At 37.6% G+C, this 22,825-nt stretch overlaps 1 protein-coding gene across 1 annotated transcript in view; it reads left to right on the top strand.

Moving 5' to 3' along the window:
* The first annotated feature begins 1,413 nt into the window (after positions 1-1,413).
* CUNH8orf74 (chromosome unknown C8orf74 homolog) overlaps positions 1,414-22,825 on the top strand; it is a 39,498-nt gene continuing 18,086 nt past the window's right edge. Inside the window, exons 1-2 of the mRNA XM_020985150.2 lie at positions 1,414-1,504; positions 13,337-13,529. Coding sequence (XP_020840809.1) covers positions 1,457-1,504; positions 13,337-13,529 — 241 coding nt within the window. The 5' untranslated portion in view covers positions 1,414-1,456. The remainder of the gene's footprint in view (positions 1,505-13,336; positions 13,530-22,825) is intronic.

The raw sequence follows: 22,825 nt of genomic DNA, 5'->3' as shown, positions 1-22,825 counted from the left end.
TCTTCTCTCAGTGTTCTCATTAGCTTCCATGTATCCAATCATCATTTTTATGTATATGCCCACAAAATCTAAAGATCCAGTAGCGATCTCTCGAATTTTAATTTAAATTGAATTACTGACCACCTACTGAACCTCTTCACCTTCCAGATGTCCTATAGGCATCTTAAAATAAATCACACGTCCAAAACAGAACTCATGATCTTTCCTCTAAACCTTCACCTCCTTGAAACTTCTCTATTTCTGTTGATGACACCACCACGTTTGAGGAACACAAGTACGCCAATGTAGTTGGATTGTAGGATACATAGAGAGGTATAATGTGTAAGAACTAGAAAGTTAGGAGGAAGCCCATTATGAAGAGCTTTAAGTGCCAAAGAGAAGATTTTATATTTGATCCTGGAAGTAATAGGGAAGCACTGGAATTTGCTGGTGGAGGATGACATAATCAGATTTGTTTTTTAGAAAAACCACCTTGACAAGTTGAATGGAATGGAATAAGGAGAGACTGGAGGCAGGGAGACCAATTAGGAGGCTATTGAAATAGTTCAGATGAAAGGTAATGAGGGCCTGAATTGTGGCTGTGTGAGTGGACAGTTGGGAATATATAGGAAAGGTATTTTGAATACAGAGACAATAAGGCTTCCTAATGAACCAAATATGTGGGATAAGTGAGACTAAGTAGTCAATAATTATACTGAGGTTGTGAATCCAGGTACCTAGAAAAATGGTGCTGACCATGGAAAAGAGGAGGTTTTGGGAGAAAAGACAGTGAGTTCTATTTTGTATATGTTGAGTTTGAGATATATACAGAACATCCTGTTCAAAATGTCCAGTAGGCACTTAGTGATTTGGGTCTGGACAGCCCAAAGGACAGACAAGGGCTAGCTATATAGATCTGAAAGCCATCTGCTTAGAGATAATTGAACCTATGGGAGCCGATGAAATCACCAAGTAAGATCATACAGAGAGAAAAAAAAGCCCAGGATAGGGCCTTAAGGGACATTCCCATTTAGTAGGAGTAACATGCAGAAAAATCCAACAAAGTTAACTAAGAAAGTACAATCAGACAGGTAGGAGAAGAACAAAGAGAGAAGAGTAACATGAAAATTCAGAAAAGCTATCCAGGAGGAGAGAGCGATCAATCGACTATGTTAAACATTTCAAAGAGGTTAAGAACAATGAGGATTGAGGAAGGTATACAGGAATGGAGGCCAAGGACTGGGAGGTGTTAATGAGTAGAGGGAACAAGGCCTAAGCTTCTCTTTCCCCCACTCCTACTCCTTCATCGTCTCTGAAGTATAAGGACAGAAGCCTAGAGCAACGGCCCCACGCTCAGGCACAGTCACCATCATACAGCCGTGCTAAGTGACCCAATAAAGCTGACCCGTGCCCTGGAAGGCTTCTAGGAACTTTACATTGTTCCCAGTAGGGTTTCTTAGCAACAGATGCTGGGACCATGGAGGATTTTACAGCCCAAGGAGTGAAGGAAATCTTCCAACTTGAGGTGAAGATATAAAGTAATTTTTTAAAAACAACCAAAAACCAAAAAGATTAGAAACAATCCCTATCATTCTGAGATTTTAAATGCGGAACCTAAATAATCCATACTTCCTAGGATCCTGCTTATAAATATTGATACTTCTTTTAACTCTGTGAGCATTGTCCAGATACTAGGTCAGTGACTTTTCAAACTCTGGAGGTGGTTGTGGTGTTTTTCTTGAAGTAGCAGACACAGATTAAAGGTGATACCTAATCCACATTCTCTGGGGAGTATCCCTCATAAAGGTCATCATGAACCCTGCAGTTTACAATTTGATAATCACTGGACTGGAACACAAAACTGGATGAAGACTTTGCTTAAGGAGCAAAGCCTAAACCAGGAAGGCTTCCAGATCTGGGGAAAAACAGGATGACGTGCCTGCAAAAAACCAGGGTCTCCGGGGTCAGGAAGGTGTATGCAAATCCATTTCCTCTTCATGCCCCCAAATCTTGCTACATGTACCACTGTGTTGTGTGTGTTTCAGAAGACAACTCCTCAACAAAGGGGACCTGTAGGTTTTTAAATAAGAGGTTAGATAAAATGATCAGTTTTGAAAAAAAAAAAGAAATCTCTGAGTGTGGGGATGAGAGAAGAAAGGGATGCTACCACCCAGGGACCTCTTGACTCTTTGAGGTCACATAAGCATTTTCTTTTTTAAATGATATTTTATTTTTCTCCAGTTACATGTAAGATCATTTTAACATTCATTTTTTAAAAATTTGAATTTCAAATTTTCTCCCTCTTTCATTCATCTCCCCCTTCTCCCTGAGACACAAAATAATTTGATATAGGTTACACATGTTCAATGATGGAAAGCGTATTATCATGTTAGTCATATTGTAAAAGAAGACACATACCCAAAGGAAAAAAAAACATGAAAAAAATACAGAAAATAAAAAATAGTACACTTTGTTCTGCATTCAGACTCCATCAGATCTTTCTCTGGAGGTAGACAGTATTTTTTATCATGAGCCCCTTGGAATGTCTTGGATCATTATATTGCTGTGAATAGTAAGTCATTCACAGTCGATCATCATACAGTATTGTGCTACTGTGTACAATGTTCTGGTTCTGCTCAATTAATTTTGCATCAGTTCATATAAGTCTTTCCAGGTTTTTTTTTTCTGAAATCCACCTGCTCATAATTTCTTTTTTTTAAATTTAATTAATTAATTTTTTGTTTTCAACATTCACTTTTATAAGATTCTGAGTTCTAAATTTTCCCTTTCCCCTCCCCAAGGAGGGGACATGCAATTTGATATAGGCTATACATGCACAATCATATTAAACATATTTCCATGTTAGTCATGTTGTGAAAGAAGAATCAGAACACTAAGGAAAAACCAAGAGAAAGAAAAAGAGAGAGAGAGAAAATAATATGCTTTTATCTGCATTCAAATTCCATAGTTCTTTTTCTGGATGTGGATGGCATTTTTCATCATGAGTCTTTTAGAGGTGTCTTAGATCCTTGCATTGCTGAGAAGAGCTAAGTCTATCAAAGTTAGTCATTGCACAGTGTTGCTGTTACTGTGTACAATGTTCTCCTGGTTCTGCTCATTGCACTCAGCATCAGCTCATGCCAGTATTTCCAGGTTTTTCTGAAGTCAGCCTGCTCATCATTTCTTATGGAACAATAGTATTACATTACAAACATATGCCACAATTTGTTCAGTCATTCACAAATTGATGGACATCACCTCAATTTCACTTCTTTGCAACCATAAAAAGAGCTACTACAAATATATTTGTATAAATAGATCCTCTACCCTTGCCCCTCTTTTTTTTAATATCTTTGGGATATAGACCTAATAGTGGTATTGCTGGATCAAAGGGTATGCACAGCTTTATAGCCTTTTGGGAGTAGTTTCAAATTGCTCTCCAGAGTAGTTGGATCAGTTCACAACTCCACCAACAGTGCATTAGTATCTCAATGTTTCCACCTCCCCTCCAACATTTATTATTTTCCTTTTCTATCATATTAGCTAATCTGATGGGTGTGAGGTGGTACCTCAGAGTTGTTTTCATTTGCATTTCTTTAATCAATAGTGATTTAGAACATTTTTTCTTATGATTCATATGATAGCTTTGATTTCTTCTGAAAATTGCCTGTTCCTATCCTTCCATTTATCAGTTGGGGAATGACTTGTGTTCTTATAAGTTTGACTAAAGGGGGTAGCTAGGTGGCACAGTGGATAGGACACCGGCCCTGAAGTCAGGAGGACCTGAGTTCAAATCCGACCTTGGACACATAACATTTAATAGCTGTGTGACCCTGGGCAAGTCACTTAACCCCCATTGCCCAAAAATAAATTAAATAAATAAATAAAATTTTGAAAAATAAGTTTAACTCAGTGCTGAGGCCTTCATCAGAGACATTTGCTGTCAAAAATTATTTCTCAGTTTTCTGCTTTCCTTCTAATCTTGATTGCATTGATTTTCATTGTGCAAACACTTTTTAATTTAATATAATCAAAATTATCCACTTTACATCTAGTAGTGCTCTCTCTCTCTCTCTTGTTTAGTCATAAATTCTTCTCTATTGATCTGACAGGAAAATTATTCCTTGCTCTCCTAATTTGCTTATGGTATCACCCATTATATTTAAATCATGTACTCTTTTTGATCTTATCTTGTTATATGGTATGGGATGTTGGTCTATACCTAGTTTCTGCCATACTGTTTCCCAGTTTTCCCAGAAGTTTTTGTCAAATAGTGAGTTCTTGTCCCAAAAGCTGGGGTCTTTGGGTTTATCAAACACTATATTACTATGGTCATTTACTAGTACTGAGTCTTGTGTACCTAATCTATTCCACTGATCCACCACTCTATCTTTTAACCAGTACCAGTTTTGATGTTTACTGTTTTTAATATAATTTGTGATCTGCACCTCTTGTGCTGAGCTGCACACTCCTTTTACTCAAGTGAGACAGACCTTTCCTGCAGTCCTTCTAAGTTATCTTTGGTTGGAAAATTGTTTCTCTCAATCCTTTTGTAGATTTTGTTGCCCCAGACTTCATTTTAGGTCATGATTTAAAGTTGTTTGGAGGGGAATTTGGGAGAGCTTGGGCAAGTTCCTCCCTTTTCTCTGCCATCTTGGCTCTGCCCCCATAAGCATTTTCAAAGTGCCATTCTGGAGACAATGAATCTACAAACTGTTGGGAATTTCAGGTGGTAGGAAGGAAGGGCATGGCTACATGGGACTTTTTTTTTTCACACCACTCAAATCACATTGAATAGGGTAGGTTTTATTTGTACCTTTGCATCATTAGGATTATTTCTGTAAAATCTAGATGCCCCATTCCTATTCCAAGGATGATACTGCTTGCTACCTTTGACTTGGCTCTACTTTCTAGCCAACCTTCTCTTCTCACCTTGCACCACCTTTGTCCCCCTTTTATGTAGACTCTTGCTCCTTAAAACTCCACTTGTTCACCAACGAAAGTCCTCTGAACAGGGTCAGATCTACAAAGAACTATAGACTCTCAGGGTGGAAGGGATCTTAGAAGACTTCTGGCCCAACTCCTTACCTCTATATCCATCTGCTCTGCTATATAATGGACAAGAAGTCACCCACCCTCTACTCAAACACCTCCAGAAAAAAATCAAGGAGGTGAATAGAATATTAGAAAAGTTAAATGAGATAAGAAAGAAGTATTCCTTTTTCTCAGTAATACAAGGCAGCTTTGCAATAACTGAACATGTATTAGGATGTAAAAATATCACAAACAAGTGCATAAAAGTAGAAATATTAAATTCATCCTTTTCAGACCATAATGCAACGAAAATGATACTCAATAGAGGGTTGTTGAAGCATAGATTAAAAAGTAATTGGAAACTAAATAATCTAATCCTAAAGAATGAGTGAGTGGGTCAAAGAACAAATCATAGGAACAATCAATAATTTTATTAAAGAGAATGACAACAATGACAGCCAAAGCAGTACTTAGGGGAAAATTTATATGTCCAAATGCATATTTCAATAAAAGAGAAGAAGAGTACAATGAATTGGACATGCAACTAAAATAACTGGAAAAAGAAAAAAAATTAAAAATTCTAAATTAAATATCAAAATAGAAATTTTAAATACAAAGGAGAAATTAATAACATCAAAAGTAAACAAACAAACAAACATTGAACTAATAAAAAAGGCTAGGATCTGGTTTGATGAGGAAAAGAATAAAATAGACAAATCACTGGTTAATTTGATTTTATAAGAAAGAAAGAAGAAAACAATTGCCAGCATTAATATGAAAAGGGTGAGTGCATCACCAATGAAGATGAAATTAAAGTGATTATTGGGAGTTATTTTGCCCAATTATATGCCAGTAAAACTGACAATCTAAGTGAAATTGATGAATATTTACAAAAATCTAAATGGCACAGATTAATAGAGGAATAAATAGAATACTTAAATAACTATCTTAGAAAAAGAAATTGAACAAGCCATAAATGAGTTCTTTAAGAAAAAACCCCAGGTAAACAACTTTAGCAAAGTTGCAGGCTATGAAATAAACCCACATAAATCATCAGCATTTCTATATATTACCAACAAAACCCAACAGCAAGAGATAGAAAGAGAAATCCCATTGAAACTTACTGTAGACATTATAAAATACTTAGGAGTCTACCTCCCAAAACAAACCCAGGAATTCTATGAACACAATTACAAAACACTTTTCACACAAATAAAATCAGACCTAAATAACTGGAAAAACATCAGTTGCTCATGAGTAGGCCGAGCTAATATAATAAAAATGACAATCCTACCCTAAGCTAATTTACTCATTCAGTGCCATACCAATCAAACTACCAAGAAATTATTTTATAGAGTTAGAAAAAATAATAACAAGATTCATTTGGAAAAACAAAAGGTCCAGAATATTAAAGGAACTAATGAAAAGAAATGCAGGGGAAGGTGGCCTAGCAATTCCAGATCTTAAATTGTATTATAAAGCAGCAATCATCAAAACTGCTTGGTACTGGCTAAGAAATAGGGAGGTGGATCAGTGGAATAGGTTAAATATGCAAGACATAGTAGTCAATGACTATAGTAATCTATTATTTGATAAACCCAAAGACCCCAGCTTCTGGGATAAGAACCCACTCTTTGAAAAAAACTGCTGGGAAAACTGGAAAAGAGTATGGCAGAAACTAGGCATAGACCCAAATCTCACACCATATACCAAAATAAAGTCAAAATGGGTTCATGACTTAGATATAAAGGCTGATACCATAAGTAAACTGGGACAGCAAGGGATAGTTTACCTATCAGATCTATGGAGAACAGAAGAATTCATGACCAAACAGGAGATAGAGAACATTATGAAAAGCAAAATGGATAATTTTGATTACATTAAATTGAAAAGTTTTTGCACAAACAAAGCCAATGCAACTAAGATTAGAAGGAAGTAGAAAATTGGGAAAGAATTTTTACAACCAGTCTCTCTGATAAAGGCCTCATTTCTAAAATATATAGAGAATTAAGACAAATTTATAAGAACACAAGCCATTCCCCAATTGATAAATGGTCAAAGGATATGAACAGACAGTTCTCAGATGAAGAAATTAAAGCCATCTATAGTCATATGAAAAAATGCTCTAAATCGTTATTGATTAGAGAAATGCAAATCAAAACAACTCTGAGGTACCACATCACACCTATCAGATTGGCCAACATGACAAAACAGGAAAATGATAAATGTTGGAGAAGATGTGGGAAAATTGGAACACTAATGCATTGTTGGTGGAGTTGTGAAATGATCCAACCATTTTGGAGAACAATTTGGAACTATGCCCAAAGGGCTACAAAAATGTGCATACCCTTTGATCCAGCAATAGCACTTCTAGGGCTATATCCCAAAGAGATCAAACAAATGGGAAAAGGACCCACATGTACAAAAATATTCATAGCAGCTCTTTTTGTGGTGGCAAAGAATTGGAAATTGAGAGGATGCCCATCAACTGGGGAATGGCTGAGCAAGTTGTGGTATATGAATGTAATGGAATACTATTGTGCTATAAGAAATGATGAACAGGCTGACTTCAGAAAAACCTGGAAAGACTTATATGGTCTGATGCTGAGTGAAGTGAGCAGGACCAAGAGGACTCTGTACACAATAACAGCCATGTTATGCAATGACTAATATTGTTAAACTGAACCCTTCTCAGCATTACGAGGATCTAAGACATCTCCAGAGGCCTCGGGATGGAAAATGCTGTCCACATCCAAAGAAAGAACTATGGAAGTCGAATCGCTCTCACTTATTTTTACCTTCTGTTGAGTTTTGTTTCATCTTTCTGATGGTTCCTCCTATTGGTTTTAATTTTTACTTACAACTTCACTAATGTTTCATGGGTATGTAAATGTAAAGCCTATATCAGATTGTGTGCTGTCTTGGGGAGGGTGGGGGAGAAAACTTTTCAACTCAAAAGCATATGTGATTGTTGATAAATTAAAATAAATTAATAAAATTTTTTTAAAAAGAAAAGAAAAAACCCCAGGGAAAAGGATACACATATACAAACATGTTTATAGTAGCCCTTTTTGTGGTGGCAAAGAATTTGAAATTGAAGGGATGCCCATCAACTGGGGAATGGCTGAACAAGTTGTGGTATATGAATGTAATGGAATACTATTGTGCTATAAGAAATGATGAACAGGTTGACTTCAGAAAAACCTAGAAAGACTTGTATGGTCTGATGCTGAGTGAAGTGAGCAGAACCAGAAGAACATTGCACATAGTAATAGCCATATTGTGTGATGACTGACTTTGATAGACTTAGCTCTTCTCAGCAATGCAGTGATCTAAGACAACTCCAAAAGACTCATGATGGAAAAATGCTATCCTCATCCAGAGAAAGAACTTAGAAGTCTGAAAGCAGATGGAGGCATACTACTTGCTCTCCTTTTCTTTTGCTGTCTTGTTTTGTTTCTTCTTTCTCATAGTTCCTCCCATTAGTTCTAATTCTTTTTTACACTGTGACTAAAGTGAAAATATGTTTAATATGAATGTATAAGTAGAGCCTATATCAAAATGCACACCATCTTAGGGAGGGGGAGAAAATTTAAAACTCAAAATCTTATGGAAGTAAATGTTGGAAACTAAAAATTAATTAATTATTAAAAAAAGAAAAGAAAAGAAAAAACTCCAGGACGAGATGGATTTACAAGCGAATTCTACCAAACATTTAAAGAACAATTCATCCCAATACCATATAAATTACTTGAAAAAATAGAAAAAGGAGTCCTACCAAATTTCTTTTATGACACAAATATGGTTTTTATAACTAAACCAGTGAGAGCAAAAACACAGAGAGAAAATGATGGGCCAATTTCCCTAAAGAATATTGATGCAAAAATATTTTTTACTACTAGCTAGGAGATAATAGTAAAATATCATAAAAGATCATTCTTGGTATGGGGCGCATTGGTTTTTGGGGAGGACTAGTACCTCTGATGTGAAGGCTTGTCGAGCCCTTTTCAGGGCTGTTCATCCACCTTTGGTGTGCACCTGCCACTCAACTCTCCCTGTGGTTCCAAGAAGCTGTAGCATGCACAGCAGCAGCACCCCAGTAAAGGTAGACAGGCAGATAGGCTAAATCAGGTTGAGGGGGACCAACAGTCCTCAAATCTATTGGTGAGTGAGAGGGGTGTCTATCTACTCCAAGCATGTGAAAAGACTCCTCAGTAGAATGGGCAGATGGGAACAATTTGTTCCAACAGCCATGGAGGCAGCTGAAGCAAGAGCTGTGAAGCAGTTAGAGCTTCATCAGACATTGGAAAACACCAAGATCATCCACTGCACCCTAGTACATTACCAGTTGTCCTGATTTTTGGCTTGCCGCTGGATTTTAGTGACTCTGGAAAAGAGCGAGTGACTGATGACTTTGTGGAACTTTGCCTCACTTAAATCCAATTCATGTGTGATTCAAGATATCACCCTGTGATGTCATTGGTCCTCTTTGAAAATGAAAGACATATAACAACAATACCAAGAATAAAGGGCTGGTTCAACATTAGGAAAATTATAAGTAGAATTTTCCATATCGATAACAAAAACAACCATAATAATATGACTATATCAATAGATGCCAAAAAAGTTTTTGAAAAAATACAACACCCATTCCTACTAAAAATACCAAAAAACACAGGAATCAATGGAGCCTTTCTTAAAATAAGTAGTATTTATTTAAAACTAAGAGCAAGCATTATATGCAATGTGAATAAACTAGAAGCTTTCCCAATAAGATCAGGGGTGAATCAAGAATTCCCATTACCACCACTACTATTCAATATCGTATTAGAAATGCTGGCTATGTCAATAAGACAAGAAAAGAAATTGAAGTAATAAAAACTGGCAAAGAGGAAACAAAACTTTCACTCTGTAGATATCATGGATTAGAGAACAAGAAAATCAACTAAAAAACCAATTGAAAACAATTTACAACTTTAGCAAAATTTCAGGATATATAATGCTGTTATTTAGTTTGTGTACAACTCTTCATAATGCCTGCTTGGGGTTTCCTTGTCAAAGACACTGGAGTGGTTTGCCATTTCCTTTTCCAGGTCACTTTATAGATGAGGAATTGAGACCAACAGGGTTAAGTGACTTGCCTAGGATCACACATCTAGTAAGTGTCCAAGGCCAGATTTCAACTCAGGTCTTCCTGACTCCAGGGCTGACACTCTATCCACTGTACCACTTAGCTGCCCAGGAAATCAAATAAACCCACAGAAATCATTAGTATTCCTATATATTATCAACAAAACCTAGCAGGAAGAGATAGAAAGAGAAATTTCATTTAAAATAAATGTAGACAATATAAAATGCTTGGGAGTCTACCTATCAAGACAAATTGAGGGACTGTTTGAACACAATTACAAAACATTTTTCTCGCAAATAAAGACAGATCTAAACAATTAGAGAAATATTAATTGCTCATGGGTAGGCTGAGCCAATATAATTGTACTTAATTTACTTATTCAGTGCCATACCAATCAAACTACCAAAGAATTATTTTATAGAGCAAAAAAAAACCATAACAAAATCCATTCAGAAGAACAAAAAGTCAAGAATATCAAAGGAATCAATGAAAAAATTATGAAGGCAGGTGGCCTAGCAGTACAAGATTTCAAACTATATTACAAGATGGTAATCATAAAAATGATATAATGTTGGCTAAAAAATAGAGCTGTAGCTCAATGAAATAGATTGGGTACACAATACACAGCAGTAAATGACCATAGTAATCTAGTGTTTGATAAACTCAAAAAATTCAAGCTTTGGGGGCAAGAACTCACTATTTAACAAAAATTGCTTGGAAAGCTGGAGAGTGGATGGGCAGAAACTAGGCATAGAGCAATATATCGCACCATATACCAAGATAAGATTAAAATGAGTACATGATTTAGACATAAAGGGTGATTTCATAAGGAAATTTGGGAGCATGGAAAATTTTACTTCTCACATCTAAGGATAGGGAAAGAATTTATAGCCAAACAAGAGACAGAGAGAATCACAAGAAATAAATAGATTGTTTTGATTACATGAAATTTAAAAGTTTTTGCACAAGCAAAACCAATGCAGCCAAAATTAGAAGGAAAGCAGGAAATTGGGGCGGACTGGGGGAGAGGTGATAATAGCAAGTTTCTGTAATAAAATTCTCATTTCTCAAATGTACAGAAAGCTGAATCAAAATTATAAAAATAAAAACCATTGTCCAATTGATAAATGGTCAACAGGGATTTTCATAAGAAGAAATCAGAGGTATAAGGAGTCATATGAAAAAATATTCTAAATCATTGATTAGAGAAAAGCAAATTAAACCAATTCTAAGATACTATCTCACACCTATCAGATTGGCTAATATAACAGAAAAGGAAAATTATAAATCTTGGAGAGGAAGTGGAAAAATAGGTACACTAACAAACTGTTGGTGTGATTGTGAACTGGTCCAACCATTCTGGAGAACAATTTAGAACTATATCCAAAGGGTTATTTAACTGTGCATGCACTTTGACCCAGCTACTAGGTCTATACCCTAAATGGACCTACTTGTACAGAAATGTTTGTAGAATCTCTTTTTTTGTGGTGGCAAATAATTGGAAATCGAGGGGATGCTTATCAGTTGGGGAATGGCTGAACAAGTTTTGGTATATGATTGTGATGGAATAGTATAGTGCTATAAGATACGAGCAGAATGCTTTCACAAAAACCTGGGAAGATTTGTATGAACTGATACAAAGTGAACTGAGCTGAACCAGGAGAACATAGTACACAGTAATATCAATACTGTAAAGATAATCAACTGTGAAAGACTTAGCTATTCCAATCAATACAATGATCTAAGACAATCCAACAGACCCATGATGGTAAATACTATCAACTCTCAGAGAAAGATCTGATGAACTGAGAGCAGATTGAAGCATACTTTCCCCCCTTTCTTTATGCTTCTTGCTTTTATTTTATTTTTTTACTTTTTGGCAAAACAGCTAATATGGAAATATGTTTTACATGACTTCATATTGATATCATATTTCCTGCCTACTCAATGGATGACAAAGGGGTGGGAGGGAATGAGTGAACTTAGAACTCAATTTTTTTAAAATGAATTTTAAAAATAAATAAAAACAAAAAAATAAAGTATGTAAACTCAAAGTTAAACAATCTTTTGTGTATGTTCAAAGTATCACATCAGTTACTTGTGTCAATGTCATTCATTTTGACTAGCATGCCACACTGTCAGTTTCCAACCAACACCAAAACTTCCGAAAAATTGAAACAGCTGTATGAAAATTATAAAATATTTTATAGGAAAATAGATGTGCATGTTACATGATTTTATTGTATATATGAGTATTATAAAATAACATTTTATGACAAATTTGTGATTTTATTTTAATAAAGTACCGGCTAAGAATACAATTTGTGTATATTGTTTTCTGAAAAATGTGGGAATGTGTGATTTTTTTTTAAAAAGGAGGACATTGATACATAAAATTTGGAAACCATTCCTTAGCTGAATGATGATGATAATGATAGCAAACATTAAAATAATTCTTTAAGGTCTGCAAACTGTTTTATATACATTTTCTCATTTGAAGCAAATGGTTGCCTAATTGTCCTAGCATGTGAATTGTCAACATTGGAGAAACATTCCTTTTATTAAATCTCTCCTCCACCCCCAACAGCTTCTATATTACTCTTTGCTAATTTTGTTAATTTAATATGAATTACCTGGTTGTGTTACTTTCTTGCATAGAAACCTGCTGACATGGGTCACAGAGGAAAGGAGAATTGTGATAGGAAAGAAAGGAGGCACAATTTTGGAATAGGAGGAAGACCTGCTTAAGGGCACCATAATGATTGTAGTGAAGTTACCAAGCACTGTGTGAGGGAGGAGAGCCAAGAGAGAGGACAGGCAGCAGGAGGCAATGGACAAAATCCTAGATTTGAATCCTAGAACCTGGATTTAAATCTCAGCTCTGCCACTTGGCAAGATCTATGTGACCATGAGTACTTAATTTCTCTGAGCCTCAGTTTCCTCAGTCTGTCAAAGAAGGGGAGTTGGATTACATGATCTTGAAGGTCTCTTCTATTTCTAAATTTATGACTCTAGGAGAGGGGCCCAGGAGTTGAAAGGAAGGGAGACCAAGGATAAATGTACAGTTATACCTAGGATTGGCCCTGATTACCAACAGGGTCCCCTATGAAAGGCCAGCATGAGCAGAACTCACCACAATGGTCCTGCAATGCGGACAGGGCCCTAAGCTGCCTGTGCTTTTTGTTCCCCTAGAAGAAGGAAGGTCGAGAACTCCTGAGAAGACTGACAAAATGGAAAGGCTTTGAAGAAATGAAAGAGTCCCAGAAAAACATCTTACTTGACATCCTCTACGACGGCATCGTGTTTGCAGTAGAGAAAGGCTTTCCCTGGCCAGCCGTGGTAGAAGTTGCCAGATTCACAGAAGAGTTGTTAGAGGAAACCAAAGGTATGGCTTGACCCTGAAGGAGCTGACAGGCATGTGGGCTATGCCCCAGCAGCAACAAGGTGTCCCAAAAGTCTTAGTGCAAGTTTATGCTATTAAGGCTTAAAACTCTATTGTGGTTTAAAACTGTACATTGCTTTTGAGATATCTTGCATAATCAATCAGATTTGGGCACGAGTTAAAATCCTCTGCTTCCTTCACCAGCCAGCCACATCCCTCCCCCCCCGACAAAAAAACTTAGTCAAAGTCTCTAGGATTATCCTCTTTTTCATCAAATACCACATCATTGCTGGGCTAGTCACTTTGCTGGTGACCAGTTAGGGAACTATTTCCATTCCAAATGTTCTCCCTCTTTCTCTCTCTTTCTGTACCCCCTGAGAGTACAAGCAATATGATATTGATTATACATGTGCAGTCATGCAAAACGTATTCCCACATTAGCCGTGTTGCAAAAGAAGACACACACACACACACACACACACATACATAACAAGAAAAATAAAGTGAAAAAAAAGGATGCTTCAATCTGTATTCAGAGTTCATCAATTTTCTCTCTGGAGGTAAATAACAGCATTTTTCATCATGGATCCTTTGGAATCTTGGACACACTTTTAAATCCAATCTACATTATTAACGTCTTCTCCATCACTTTCTAGACAATCAACAAAATAATAAATTGAGCCCTGATTTGAGGTGTTTGCCGATTTCTGAGGTGTAAAGGCATATGCTGAAAAGTTATTGAGAGCTAGTTCAAAATGATGCCAGCACACCCCTACCTGCACCACTCAACACTCCTTGGAACGTAACTTAGGAACCTAATTTCCATTATACTTAGCAGCAAACCAAGACTGGTAGAGAGAATGTTAATAGATGACGGTCAATTAAGTGTCTTTCAGAGCTGAAATACTTCAGGGCTCCTGAATGTTAAACTCCTGGATCCCAAGAGGCCACCAGCCTTAAATCTCTGCTGCTTGACTCCCTTCCCTGCCTACCATCAAGACCCGCCCAAACCCACTTCCATGTACTCCCGAAAGAAAAAAAATGTCTTTCCTTTCAAAAAAAGTTCATAAGCTTGGGCTTTGGATGATCCCTCTTCTTCACAGTTTAGGTTGTCACAGGCACAGAGGGTGGAGACTGTTATTGAAAGTGTCAGATCTATAACTCCCTCTGGCTGTGGTCTACACCCGCTGTCAAGCACAATCGTGACCGAAGCGCCAAGGTTCTATTTATTTAAGAGCTTACTGAGTCAGTTCAAGTCATTGAGGTGTGTCTGGAGAACTTACCCAACAAAGCTGACAGCTGGCTTTTCCAGACCTCTCACAAGTCGGGAGAAAGGTAGAAAGCTCAACTAAGCTGAGAAGCAAAAGCACGAGGCAGTCAGCAGTTACGGATGTCGTCTTTGTGGCCTTTTGTGGTCAATCAACAAGCATTTACTAAGGGCCTGCGATGTCACAGGTTCTGTGCTAGGCTCCTAGGGATGGAAATTTAAAAAATGAAACAATGCCTACTCTTAAAGAGCTTACAGTCTAATGCAGGAGAATACAAGTACATATTAAATAGATCTATATATATATCTATATATTTATATCTATATCTATCTATCTATCTATATCTATATATATATATATCACATATCTATAAAATGAATAAGTATAAAGATAGATGATAGATTGATGGATGGATGGATAGATAGAAATACAAGGTGATTTGGGAGAGATAAAAATGTTGTTAGATCTTTGAGAACAGGGACTGATTTTGTCATTCTTTGTACGTTCAGAACAATGGTAAACAATAGGAGCTTAATAAATGAAGACTGAATCCCTAAGAGTATTCCTATTCTTTTGGAATCTTCCCCTCTCTAAGATACATAGAGAATGGATCTCTGAGCGCCTTTAAAATAATAATAACAAGCATTTAGAAATGGCAAACTACTTCAGTATCTTTGCCAAGAAAACCCCAAAAGGGGTCACAAAGTCGAACATGACTGAAACAACTGAACAACATGGAGCACTTTACAAATATTATCTCATTTTATCTTCACAACAACCCTGGGAGGTGGGGGTCTATTATAATCCCGTTTTACAGATGCAGAAACTGAGGCAGACAGGTTATATAACTTGCCCAGGGTCACACAGCTAGTAAGTGTCAAAGGCAGGATTTGAATTCAGATCTTCCTGCCTTCAAGTCCATTGCTCTAGCCACTGAACCAGCTAGTTATCACTTCTAATAACATTTTTTTTCTGTTGGTGGAAAGATCCAGGGATTCTTCTCAATCTCATTTTCTTGTCACCTTTTCCATCTAGAACATCAGTAAAAAGCAATATAAATGTGAGTTATTGACAAATGAAGTAGATTCATTCACTCAACAATCATTAATTTAAAATGTCCCTTATGTGCTAGACCCTGGGGATATAAAGAAGAATTTTAAAAATTTTAAAAAGGAACTGTACCTGACCTCAAGGAACTTACAGTCTATTTGGGGGAAACAATTTATATACAGGAAAGTAAATACAAAACCAGTACCAAAGAAATACATTATAATTGGAGGGTGGTGACTAGTAGCTGGGAGGGTCAAGATGAACCTCACAGAGAAGGCAGACCTGAGTTTGAACCTTGAAGGAAGCTGGGGATTTTAAGACAAGCAAGGGAATTCCCAACATGGGGAAAGTCTGTGAAAGGGAGATATGAGATGGAATGATAGTTTTGCAGTTACAAAAGAGTGAGGGGACCTCTTGCGACATTTTGCTTGGAGATCCAGAATTCAAAATCATACTATACTATTTACAATGATATTTGTAAAATTCTTTGTAAACCTTAAAGTACCATAAATGCTAGTTTTTATTCTTGTCATTTCTGATCACACCCACTTACCCAGGGTAGGATAAAGAGAAGCTGAACAAAGTGAATGAGAAAAAGAGCCAGGGAGAAAGGAAGCAGCAACAGGAAGGTCTAGGGAAAAAATTTAAAGATCCCCTCCTAGAGGTGAGTGAGCCTATAGAATGAGATTTCCTGAGATCATTCTGTAAGCATTTATAAAACACTATGTGTCAGGCACTGGAAATACAAGTACAAAGAATTAAACAATCCCTCTTAAGGAGTTTATATTTTATTGGGGGAGAGAACATGTACATATTAGTATATATAAATTAATTTGAGATTGTCAGCTTCACTATAGGAGGAGGTTATAGATGAATGAAAAGCTGAATTTTTAACTCTCTGCAAGAAAACTGAAATTTCTAGCTGACAAATTTCTTCAAGAAATCACCTACTTGACCTCACTGCCTACAGGCTGTTCTGGATCTCCAAGAGATTGTCCAAGGAAAGTTGACCTATAACTTCTTCCCCAGTAACCTATTCCAGCGTCTTTCAAGGCTTAGTCAAGTTCAGTCATGTCTTGCCTGTTCAAATTATGTTCTCTCCTGTTTCAAGTTAAGTCCGTGTTCCTTTGCTGAATAGTCAAATTGGAATTCTCAGATTCTTAAAATGGAAAGTAGCCAATCACCATTCTCTGTCCAGCAACTCTATTCCATACACCTGAATTCACTCTTCAACCTACTTTTCCCTAGGAGGATCATCCCAGTAATTTTAGCTTTTCCCTGTAGAAAAAGTTTCACACAATGATCCATTCTAGGCTTCTGCTTTAGAACCTGTTTAAATTATTCATATAACTTAAGATAAGACCATGTAAGGTTCCACAATAAATTTCTGAAATCTAAGTAGTAGATAGAGAACTAGCCTTGGAGTCTGGAAGACCTAGATTCACAACCTCCTTTTGACACAAACCAGTTGTCAATGACTTACTTCTCAATAATTCTAGGCAAATTTAGAACTGTAAGTCACAGAAGACTGTTGGGGGAGGGAATTTCCGCATTGGGAATTCTTGCATTGATGGAATGAAGGGTTGAAAACCTCAAAAAAATTATTTCTTTGCAAATGGATGAAATTTTCAGAATTCCAATGCAAACTTTCTATTTCAAAAAATAAATGACGAAATTTTCAACTAAAACCAGCAAGCTATTTCCCAGAACAACTTTAAGACTAAAGTTGAAATTGCTAACTCAAGAATAGTAAATTACTAGAGGACTAATCAGAATTCCAAAAGACAGTGATGGCAGGTGATAATTTATTGCAATGCCCAAATTACGGCCTCACGTGTAATTTATCTTTGACTTACACGTTCACCTCAGGGACTGATGAAACAAGGAACATATTATTTTCAGGTCAACCTGGGCTGCTAAGCCAACCTGGTCACAGTAAAACAGAGAGGAGTTCCTGAATCTACCCTTTGCCAGTGTCTGCTGCCAATGGTAGCCTGGAGGAGGGCATTACATGAGGAATTCAATTCAATTCAGTTCAACAAGCATTCAGGAAGCACTACTCTGTGCCAGGCACTGTGCTTGTTGGGAAGACAGATAAAAAAAAACAGTTATTATGTGAAAGGTGGAAATGTACGCAGAAAATTCAATAAAAAATATATATATACCAAATAATTTCCAGGAAAAGGGTACATGTTTAATGTGACTTATGTGAAAACAATTACATATCCTTAGAATAGAGAAAGAGAATAATAAAGAAATAGACCCAACAATCTCTACTAATATGCTAACTAACAGGAGACCCATAGAGAATATATCCCATCTTTACCAGGCTACCAGAATTTTACTGGTTGAATTCTTTAGAAGTGCTTAGGCATCTACTTGACAAAATACAGCCAGAGGTCACAGTCTGACTGTGAAAAATTAAAGCAGGCACTTGAAAGAGGTAATTTTTTGTATTTCACTACTAAGAGACCCAGCTGCCCCTGTTAAACTAATCAGTCCTCTCTGTCATCTTCTCTAATTTCTTTCCTCTCCCCTTTCCTCATCCCCTGCAAAAGAGGCACTAGCAGTAGCTACATCTGGCCTGCTTTGTGGACCTCTCTCCCTCCTCTCCTGGTCACCAAGAAGGCCCTACCCAACAGATGTTTTATAGGATAGCTTCTATAGAAACTGTTTTCTAAGGTCCCTTCATCCCATCATCAGCTAGGGGCAGCTAGATGGCACAGTGGATAGAGCACTAGGCCTGGAGTCAGGAAGACGTGAGTAACAATCCCACTTCAGAGAGCTTACTAGCTGGGTGACCCTAGGCAAGTCACTTAACCTCTGTTTACCTCAATTTCATCAACTGTAAAATGATGATCTAGCTCCCAGGGTTATAATGAGGATCAAATGAGATGAAATTAAACACTTCATTAAAAAAAGAGAAACAGTCCCTGCCCTCAAGAAGCTTACGTTCTAATTTGGTGAAATATTATGAACATAGGTAAGTAAATACAAAATATATAACATGTAGAGGGGAGGTGGGGCGTTAGCAACAGCAGGATCAATAGTAACTTTGTGTAGGAGACAGCAATGATTTGAGCCCTGAAGGAAGCAAAGGCTATCAAGGGGCTGGGATGAAGAAGGAGAACATTTCAGACACAGGGAATAGCCCTTAACAAAGTCACAGAAATGGGGCATGAAATGTTATATATGGGCCCATTTGACTGCAATACATAAATGAGTAAAGATGCAATAAGCCTGTCAAGGTAAATTGGAGCCAGATCGTGAAGGGCTTTAAATACCAAATAGAGAACATTGTATTTTATCCAAGAAGCCAAAGAGAGACTTCTTAAGCAGGGAAATGACTTGGCCAGACCTGTGCCTTAGAAATATGAATTTTCATCTATGTGGCAGACAAATAGGAGAATGGAGAGACTGGTTGAAGGAAGACCAATTAGAAGGCTATTTTGATGAGAACCTGAACTAAACAACAGCTGTAGAAGTAGAAAGGTGATGGATGTGAGAGATGTTGTAGAGGTAGAATCAATAAACTTGGCAACTATTTGTCTGTGGGAGGGTGTGGGGAAAGGGAAGAGTTGGGAATGGCTTGAGGTTTCAACATCTGGTTGACAAGAAGGTTGATGGAATCCTCATCTGAAATAAGAGAGTTAAGAAGAGTGGAAGGTTTGGCAAGAAAAAAGCTAATGAGTTCTGTTTTGGACATGTTGAGTTTAAGATGCCTACGGCCATGCAGCTGGAGATGCTGGCAGCTGATAATCTGAGACTGGAGCTCAGGAGAGAGGCTGCATATAGAGATGTAGGGGTCACGTGCATACAGTTGGTAATGGAATCCATAGAAGTTGATGTCACTAAGAGAAAGATGTCATAAAGGGAAGTGAAGACAAGAGAAGACAGAAGAGAAGACAAGAGAAGAGAAGAGAACACACTACAATGTCTTGGGGTATGCCTTGTCACACGTAGGGATAGGATGTGAACATTGATCCAGCAAAGTAGACTGATAAGGAGCAGCCAGACAGGTAGAAGGAGCAATGGGAGACAGCATCGTCATGAGAGCTGCGATAGAAAAGAGTATCTGGCAGGCGGGAGGGATAAACCACATCAAGTATTATAAGAGAAGTCAATAAGGATAGGGACAAAGATGATACCTTCAGGTTGGTTGTTAAAAGGTCACCAGTAACTTTGGAGAGAGCAGTTTCAGTTCAAATTGCAAAGGGTTGAGGAGTGAGAGGAGGGGAAGAAGAGAGAAGAAGTAATTAAGTTAGTTTTTTTAAAGAATGAAAATCTGTTTTATCTCCCTCCTACTCATTGAAAAAGAAAGAAAAACAAAGCCTTTGTAACAAATATACATAGCCAAGCAAAACAAATTCCTACATTGATCATGTTCAGAAAATACATCTCAGTCTGCACTCTTGAGTTCGTCTCTTTTTCAGGAGATGGGCAACATGTTTCATCCTGGGTCTTCTGGAATTTTGGTTGGTCATTGCATCTTAAGTCTTTTAAGAGCTGTTTGTCTATAAAGATGCTATAAAGTGTTGTTATCCCTGTATAACATTGTTCTCCTGGATCTGCTCACTTCACTCTCCACCAGTTCATCCAAATTTTCCAAGGTATCTCTGAAACTGTTCCCTCACTCATTTCTTATGACACGTTAGTATTCCATCACACTCATACACTAGTTTGTTCAGCCATTTCCCAATTGATGGGAACCCCCTTAGTTTCCAGTTCTTTGCTGTCACAAAAAAACTTCTACAAATATTTTTGCATATATGAGTCCCTTTCCCTTTCTAGACAAATTTTTCCGAGAGTTGGCTATGAAGCAGAGGATAGATACAGGACAGTAGATCAAAAGGATGACAGAGTCAAGTGGAAGTTTTGAGTTGTTTAAAAAAAAATAGATGAATGGGTAATGATGATTCAAGCATCTCAAGCCCTGGACGTGGGAAAAGATGACCAAGGGCTGGAGCCTGGACACCAAAGGAGATGAAAGTACGAAGGACTGGGTTTTAGGAGTGGAAGTTGGCTATACTCATTGGACCACACACACACACACACACACACACACACACACACACACTCCTTTCCAGTCAGTGCCTCTGGCTGGCCTGGGTGGTGGAAGATAAGGAGATGAGTAAGCTTTGATTATAGGTGTGACTCAAATGGGTTCTGGTGTTTGGGGGGGGTGGGGGGTGCAGGGCAGCATGTAATAGGAGAAAACAATCATAGGGTCATAGATATAGACCTGGAACTCCATTATTTGACAGGTGAGAGAGCTGAGTGCCTGAGACACTTACTCAAAGTCACATGGGTAGTAAATAGCAGAGCTGGGACTTGAACCCAGGTGTCATGACTCCACATACAGCACTTGTTTCACTCAGCCTTCCTGGCTGCCCCTAGGCTAAATGTTGGGGGACATCTGGTTTCTGTCACTACACCTTTTTGTGAACACGGGCAAATCATTTCATGTCTCTAGATCCGTGTTTCTTCTAGAAACAGCTGTGGAGTGTAAGGCGCCTGGGGTATAAGGGGGAAAGCCCTGAATTTTGGACTGGGAAGGGAAAGGAACATTAGTATTAAATGCCTACAGTGTGCTAAAGCACTTTACAAACGTCATCTCATCTGATCTTCACAACGAACCTGGGAGGTAGGTGCCGATTATTATCCCCATTTTACAGTTGAAAGTGAGGCAGAAAGAGGTTAAGTGACTTGCCCAGGGTTACATAGCTAGTAAGTGTCTGAGGCTAGATTTGAATTTGGGTCTTCCTGACTCTAAGCCCTAGATTCAAAACCAAACTACATGACCTTAGAAAAATCACCACACTTCTCTCCATAACTAATAGTCATTAACCACAAAATAAGAATGAGAAAATAAGAATCCTTCATATGGAGTTGAGAGGAAAGTGCTTTGTAAACCTAAAAGTACTATATAAACATCAGCTATTATTAGCTATAAAAAGAGAGGGCTGGGTTACCTTGTAAAATTCCTTCCCACTTTAAGAATTTTCTGAATCATACCACACACATTTGTAACCTTAGAGCTATTTTCTACTCCTCCTTCATTCCTCTATATCCAATCAGTTTCCAAGTTCTACCAGTTCTTTCTGTGTATCCTCTCCCAGATCCAAACATTTCTCTCCATCCTCAGCACCCCCACTTTAGCCCCAGACACTCATTTACTTCACAACTAGTTAAATAAGACAACCACCTATCTGTTTGCCCTGCCTTCAGGCCTTCCCTGAGCCCATTCACTCTGCTTCTGGGATAAGCTTTCTCAAATATTACTTCTTTTGTTAAAAAAAAATTACTTATTTTTAACATTTTTTTCATTTTATATTTTGAGTTCCCAATTCTCCCCTCTCTGCCTGCCCCTCCCCCACCCACTGAGAAGGCAAGCAAAATGATATTAATTAATTATGCATGTGAAATCATGTGAAACATATTCCCATATTAGCCATATCACCAGAAAAAAAAAAGCAAAAAGAATAACAAAGCGAGAAAAATATATTTCAACTTGCACTCAGAGTTTATCAGTTTTCTCTCTGGAGGTAGACAGCATTTTTTCATCATGAGTCATTTGGAATTGTCTTGGTTCACTGTATTGATCAGAGTAGCCAAGTCTTCATCAGTACAACAGTGCTGTTACTGGGCATAGTGATCTCCCAGTTCTTCTCATTTCATTTTGCATCAGTTCATACAGATCAGACCCACACAATTTGGCAGTAGGTAGAGGCCAAAAGTAAAATAGGCTAGACTTCTTTGGGCTGCAGATAGGTTTTTAGTGGCTCATTTTCCAAAGGTAACTAGAAAGACTGAGAGTGGTTGGTTGTTGCAGGTCACGTGACAAAGAGGAGAGGGTACGAAGTGGCAACCCACCCGCCAAGTTACATGACCGACACCATAGTGACTAGTGGAAGGTGTGTTAATCGGGGCACGGACAAAGCGCTCCTTACATCTTTACTTTCCTTTACATCTTCTACATTT

This window comes from Phascolarctos cinereus, unplaced genomic scaffold, assembly GCF_003287225.1.
Source record: "Phascolarctos cinereus isolate Bilbo 61053 unplaced genomic scaffold, phaCin_HiC Scaffold_2;HRSCAF=192, whole genome shotgun sequence".
In the NCBI taxonomy this organism is placed as follows: domain Eukaryota; kingdom Metazoa; phylum Chordata; class Mammalia; order Diprotodontia; family Phascolarctidae; genus Phascolarctos; species Phascolarctos cinereus.
Note: the sequence above shows the minus strand (reverse complement) of the source record. Positions and strands in the feature narration are given on the sequence as shown.